A 7,425-nucleotide genomic window follows, 5' to 3' on the forward strand; every position below is an offset into this window, starting at 1 on the left:
ATTGATAAATGTCATAATTTGCATTACCATTGTTTATTAATAGGTATACATTTTATTTATATTTACCATCATAAATTTCATCTCTTGAATTATTGTGCTTCCATAGTTAAATTAATACTGGTTAAAAATTTTCAGTATTAGATTGATCCAACAGTCTCATCAATATTTTATTTTTGAAATTAGTAATCTACTGTGAATCAATTAAACCAACATTTGTTGTTACATTGATTAAAACTTTATGCTATCACCATCTGGCTTAATATCAGAGTCAGTTTTTAAAATGTTTCTGATATAAATTATCATCTTAGGGTCATTACCAAAAGCACAGTTATTAGAACCTAATTCTTCGAACTTCATTTAACTCGAAAATCACCATATTTTTTTCACTATCTCCTATATATCTTTAATAACAATATTTTGTTCATTTTGAATATAAATTTCATAAAATACAATTTATTAATTTTGAACACTTTTATCCACTAAATTTGTATCTTCTATTTCAGTGAGTATTTGATCTGCTTTATGTTCTATCAGAATAGGAACTTCATCATGCTGTTCAGATGTTTCTTTGAAATCTTTGTTTACAGTTACTTGATCGCTTAACACTTTCTCAATATGATATTTACTATGCAACATTGATTCATAAGTGCTTGAGTCCAAATTCAAAGAAGTATTGCTTTCTGAATAAATTTCTGTTGAATCTTCTCCATTGGAATGACAATTATGAAATATTGTGGATGCTATACAAGAATCCACTGATTGATTTCTAGATAGTTCTCCTTGTTTCTGCTGAGAATTTTCAATAAAAACTTCGATATTCTCTGCATTTGGTTTTAATATTTCCTTATCAATGTTTTGGTCAATTTTGTTATTATTACTGCACTCAATATTACTTGAATCATGGACAGTAATATTTTCTGATACAGAAACATTTTCTAGTCCCAAAGACATTGGCAAATTGGCTACAACTGCATCTCGATCATTTATATCACTATGAGTCAAATCATTTTCCTCATTTATTTGTTGATTATTCAAATGCGAGTCTGCAATTACATTGGATTGTATAATTTTCTTATCCGACTTATCTGAATTAGTAATAAGTTCATGTTCTTCTAGTAACAAATTCTCTAACAGCCTATTTTCATCGATTACTTTAGATTCATCACTGCCTATACAAGGTTCATCAGATATATTTTTATTTTCACTTTGCACATCAATAGATTCATTACTAATATTAGATCTATTGTTAGCAACCAAGAACGAATTTTGCACATTATCTTCGCTTTGTAAATTGGAATCTATATTTTTTATATATAATGAAGTGTCTTCACTATTTATAATTTCTGAATTTATATCTAAATCCTTTGCTAAATTATTTGAATAATCTACACGCTTTTGCAGATCAGTAGAAATGTTTAAAGTAAGTGAATTATTTGTATCTACATTATCAATACTCAATTGCAAATTATCATCATTAATTTCATTTTTTAAATCAGAATATGAATTTATTGCTAGTTCTTCTAAATCCTCTGAAAACTCTTCATTTATTTTGAGCTTTACTTCTTCAATATGTATATCATCTGGAATATTTAAATTATATGATATTTTGTTAACTTCTGCAATATTCTGAAAATCAGGCAAATTATCATCATTCTCCGCATTCATAACAATGGAGTTTGCTACTTTTTCATCATTTTGTAGATAAGTATCTTCTTTATCAGATTTCATTATATCGGTTATAGTTTCAGAAATTATATTTGTATTGCCACTTTTACCTGCAGACTCTTCAATTGACAAGGAAACATAAATTTCGTCGGATTCAGTAATAACATTGATTTTACCTGTTTCAGTATTCACATTAATTAATTCCGAATCGACCAAACCAGTTTGATTGTTCAAACTATCATCATATATTTCTCTCAATATATTATCAGATTCTGGTGAAATAAATTTATCACTCTCATCATTTTTAGAAGAGCCTTCAACATCGCAATTTTTTTCACTTAATGTTGCAGGCAAAATTTGATTAGTGAAATTTTCATCGAGAGTTTTGCGATCGTGCTTAATAGAATTTACAGCAGTATGTGTATTTAATAAATTATCTTCAACTACTAATTCAGAATTTTCTTTTAGTGTCTTTTTATCACACCATTGAAATTCTGAATCATCAGCTTCATTCTTGGATGAATTATCTACCATGTCGTTTCTATTTATATTATGTTCTGAATTATTGGCATTGCTACTTTCTGAATTTCTTGTTACACCAATTTCGATATCTATCTCTGAATCTGTATCCCTACTTTCATTAAGCATTAGTAAATCATTTTCCGTGCTAAATTTATTATCAGATAAATTTTCTGCGTGCTCAGTGTTTGTAATAAATTCAGAGTTATCAACATCATCAAAAATTCTTTCAGATTTATTGCATTCATCTATTGAATTTAACTCAATAGTTGCCATTTGTAATGTTTTAGTGCTTACATCCTTTGGTAAATCAGAATCCACAATCATCACATTTTCATTATATATCTGAATGTCTTGTAAATTATCTTTATTTTCAATCAAATTTTCTGTTAAATCTTTTTTTTCCATATCAGTATTTGCATGGTCAACAACATTATTATCATTCATATTACCAGTCAAAGTCAAATCACTTCTACCTGAATCATTTAACAAATTTGTGTCTATATCCATAGCACTTTGCAAATCACTTTCCTCCATTTCGCAACTTGTGTTACATATGCTATCGTTTTGAATGTCAATACTAGAATTGTTGCTTATATGAGGGCTGGAAATGGTCATAGTTTCATTAGTTTCTTGAACTTGAATTTGTTTGTTCACTGCAATTACAGGAGTTTCTGCTAAATTGTTAGTTTCCATACTAGAATTGTTGCTTATATGAGGGCTGGAAATGGTCAAAGTTTCATTAGTTTCTTGAACTTGAATTTGTTTGCTCACTGCAATTACAGGAGTTTCTGCTAAATTGTTAGTTTCCATACTAGAATTGTTGCTTATATGAGGGCTGGAAATGGTCAAAGTTTCATTAGTTTCTTGAACTTGAATTTGTTTGCTCACTGCAATTACAGGAGTTTCTGCTAAATTGTTAGTTTCCATACTAGAATTGTTGCTTATATGAGGGCTGGAAATGGTCAAAGTTTCATTAGTTTCTTGAACTTGAATTTGTTTGCTCACTGCAATTACAGGAGTTTCTGCTAAATTGTTAGTGGACAAGTTAGAAGAAGTATCATGTTCCCTTAATTCATCATTCTCAAAATTATTTAAACTTGGCTCATTTATGCCCAATTCTTGAAATGTATTTATTGCAGATTGATCATGAATCTTTTCATTATTATCATCAAATAACTCTTTTGTTACAAAATTGCTGTTCACCATAAAATTACAAGATTTCAAATCTGAATCCTCCCTATATTCAATTGGTTCCTTCAGAGTTTCATTCTGTGGTAAATCCTTTGTTATGGAACTATTAAGAGCCGAGGTTATATGCAGTACATCAAAAGAGTTATTATCATTCTTATTTGCACCATCACTAGCCATCACACTTGAATCATTTATAACTTTGTTGGAGATGTTTTCATTTATCAAATTATTATTAGATAGGACATCAGATTTTGATTTTATAGCTTCTGTTGTAGTACCGATTAACAAATTTGAATCATTAGGAATACATCTACTCATCATAGTATTTTCGTCAATCTCATCTGGGCGATCTGATGTAATATCTTTGTCATTTTTATAATTTAATGAATTGCTACTGCTTCCACAAGTGTCTTTACCCATTACTGTGGTTATAGTATCAATACTAAATTGAGAATTATCAATACTATTACTAGTTTTTCTTACATCAAACTCCCTATCTATATTCAAACATGCATCATTAATAAAAATGTTATTTGAATGTGTATCATCGATATCAATTTTTATGTTTTCCAAAGTGTTTGATATTTCTGAATCCATATTTGCATTTGTTTTCACAATATTTTCATCAATCTCATCAGAGTTATCAACCTCAGTTTTAATTTGACATATTTTATCATTAATTTGCATACTGCAAACATTATTAATTTCTATTGTTTTGTTAGAAGCGTTATAATCTTGTTGATTGTGAGACTTTGTAATTGCATCACAGATTGCAGAAGATGATGATGCACAACTACTATTACAGGCATTGAATAAATCTAAATATTCTGCTTCCTTCTCAAAATCATTTTCAAGTTTTATATTTGACGGATCTCGATTGAAATGCTCAGTTGAATCAAAAGCATTACCTGGCTCAACTTCTATTTCAGTTTCTATAGGTTCAGATTTTATGTAAACTGGTATATTCTGACATTTATCCATATCAGGAATTCTATCATGAGAAACACTCTGATTTAAAGTATCTGCACTATGCTGATTTTCACTACAAACCTCTAATTTGACTTGAATGTATGGTCTGTTCAAAGTGGAACTTGAAAGATTTCTATCCACATTTTCAGCATTTTCAGTATTTTGCAAAATATCATTTGGCTCAGACTTTACACGTACTATGGATGGGTTTAGTGATACTGTAGATGTTATGACAGGTAAAATATTATTTTTTGGCTGGGATGTTTGTAAATACTGATCAGATTCATTGTTTTCAAAAATACTTGCTGAATTTTCCGGAATTTCTGCTGTATCTGGTGCTTCTGTTTTAACAGTAACTGCAGTTTCTGAATAATTATCATTAGACTTATTAAATGCTTCATATGATAAAGAATTTGTAGAAATTTCACACATATAATTTGATGTAGGAGCGCTATTAAGTTGTTTTCGTGAACTCATTCTGGTGACAGAGGGAGTATTTGATGCAAAGCACTGAATATCAGAATTTAAGCGATCTTCAACAATTGTAGAATTCAGTGTGCCATGCTCTTTCTTAATTTTTAATTTTAATGAAGGTTTAAAATAATACCGCTTGTTACTTAATTCATAACTATCAGATTTAGCAGCTATTTGCTCACTAAACATAGAAGGAGCATCAACACCTTTTGCAGTTGTATTTGAATCTGTGTAATCATCTGAATAATTCACATGCATATCTGATTCTTTCAAAAATCTCACAGATCGCTTCATAATTTTTCTTGGCACATGATCTCCAGAATCATCAAATATATTTCGTGAGTATTGACAATATTTTTCATGTGACTTTACGAGCCTTGACTTCAAAAATGTTTTTCCACAAAATTGGCAGCTTGAGTCAGAAAAACAATCATGTTTTGATAATGCATGTTGTGAATCAAAAGTTTTATTACATCTATGGCAATTATACTCTTCTATTTCTGTTTGCACCAGACACTGATCCCTTTCGTAATGACTGTAAAATTAAAGCAAATATTAATATAAAGTATTATTTTTTCAAAATGACTATTTTAACCAAATGTTAAAAACATTTCTTATGCTGCTACGCTATTAACACACAAACAAAGCTGCATAATCTCTCTTTTTAACTTCCCGTAGGTTAAGTAAAATGAACTTTTTTGTATATCTTTACGTTTCAACGGTTTCTGAACATGTTGGCATACCTTAGAAGCAATGGATATATGAGGGCGCGCGCGTGTGTAGTATGTAGGTATGTAGGAATTCAATTTTCGTCGACGGAAGCACCGTTCAACCGATTTAAATGATTCAAAAAACAATCGATTTCTATTGACGGGGAAATGTACTGATTAATTTCCAGCAAAAACAGGCCATAAATTTTTTCAAGATTTATATTTTTTTAAGCTTTTGCAAACTCTAAATTACAATACGGGAAGCTCCAGCAATTCGCCTTAAAGCACGGTGCCATCCACACTAGTTGATTGTATTTTAACACACAATGAGAACTAATGAATACCTGCCTTGTTTCTAGTTTTGGATTCAGTTTTAATTACAAACGCAGCACAAAGATCATTTCTTCAATATAATATTTTTAAATCATCTAAGTTTTTACTCAATAATACAAATTTTATATAATTTATGAATTAAATATTGTTATACCAAGAGTTTTTATTATATTCACTGGTAAGTAATTATTGATTCCTATATCTTGTTTAAACCTTTTTACTTTCATTCTCATATTTATTCATTTAAGCAATTGCCTTGAATCTTAAGTTGCACGAACTTCTCGATACATGCGAACAATCAACTAAATCAATAAAAATTGAGATTTAGCTTTAGAATTTTAGATAAAACGTTCAAGTGTCTATTCCGAAAATATTGTTTTCGGTTTCACCAAAAACTAATATATACAATTTTAAATAGTTATCTTTTAAACAAGCTTATAATAACTGCAATTATATTAATTGTAGTATATAAACACATACTTCTGTGATCTAGAAGCGCGGACCATTCACTAAACATTTATTTATGAATTGTTATAATTAATCTGTATTTCTTATGACTATAATATTTTATGGAGTTCGTTTAGATTATGAACAATAAGGTTCTCATTTCAATAAGGCATGGTTCTCATAGAAAAAAAAAACCCGGGTCGTCGCACTGCCGTCTGCGATTCGCCTATGAAAAGTCCTGAAAATTATCAGGTTTTGAAGCGAATCGTCACTAAGAATGTCAAATGGAATGTTAAGAATAAAAATACACGCAATTGCCCAAAAAACAGAAAAATAAGCTCCTGCTCAAAACAGGTGCGAAGATGAAATTTATCAGAAAAATTGATGCAGTATGTTTGTTTGGTAAGATTTTAAAGAAGTTGCTTGTATTTCATCTTTTCCAAGATAGCGTAACGGTTAATTCGAATGCCTTATATCATCAGCTGGATAAACTAAATGATGTACTTGAATAGAAAAGGTCAGAATTACCCACAAACAAGCTATAGTACTGCATCAAAACGACGTAAGACCTCACATAAGTTTGGTCAATCGCCAATAGCTTTTGTTGCTTGAATGGGGATCCAATGCAACATTCATCGTATTTTCCTGACCTGCCATCATTGGACCATCATTTGTTCCGGCCACTAAAAATATTTTAGTCGGTAAAAACTTTACCTCATATCAGCATGTCAAAAAGCACTTAGATCAGTTTTTTGCCAATAACGACCAAACAAAAAATGATCTCAGAATTATGCTAATACCAGAAATATTACAAAAGATGTTCGATTAAAACAGCTTATACATAATTTATTAAAGTGTTTGTTTATTGTACAAAAATTTCGTGCCAAAATGTCTGTAAAAAACGAAGTTAATTTCCGAATAACCCAATAAATACAATAACTTTCATCAATTGCATTTTATAGACAAAATAAATTGGACGATGACGTTTATATAAGTTTATATGAAAGTAAATAAATAAAACTTAATGAAGCAAAGTTAGAATGGAGTTAGAAATAATTTTGTTTAGAAAAGTTAAAATTATTTATTTGAAGTATATAAAAATGAATTTTTCCTC

At 29.5% G+C, this 7,425-nt stretch overlaps 1 protein-coding gene across 1 annotated transcript; it reads right to left on the reverse strand.

Annotated features, from left to right (window-relative positions):
* Nucleotides 1-456: 456 nt before the first annotated feature.
* On the reverse strand, nt 457-6,968 carry LOC113367300 (uncharacterized protein MAL13P1.304-like). The gene is made up of 3 exons (XM_026608915.1): nt 6,886-6,968; nt 3,657-5,356; nt 457-3,575 (listed from the first exon to the last, which is right to left on the reverse strand). The coding sequence occupies exons 1-3, from the start codon at nt 6,966-6,968 to the stop codon at nt 457-459; spliced, it is 4,902 nt and encodes a 1,633-aa protein (XP_026464700.1).
* Between the last annotated feature and the right edge of the window lie 457 nt (nt 6,969-7,425).

This window comes from Ctenocephalides felis, unplaced genomic scaffold, assembly GCF_003426905.1.
Source record: "Ctenocephalides felis isolate EL2017-DRISC unplaced genomic scaffold, ASM342690v1 CF-g0.4_SCAFFOLD_01170, whole genome shotgun sequence".
NCBI lineage: Eukaryota > Metazoa > Arthropoda > Insecta > Siphonaptera > Pulicidae > Ctenocephalides > Ctenocephalides felis.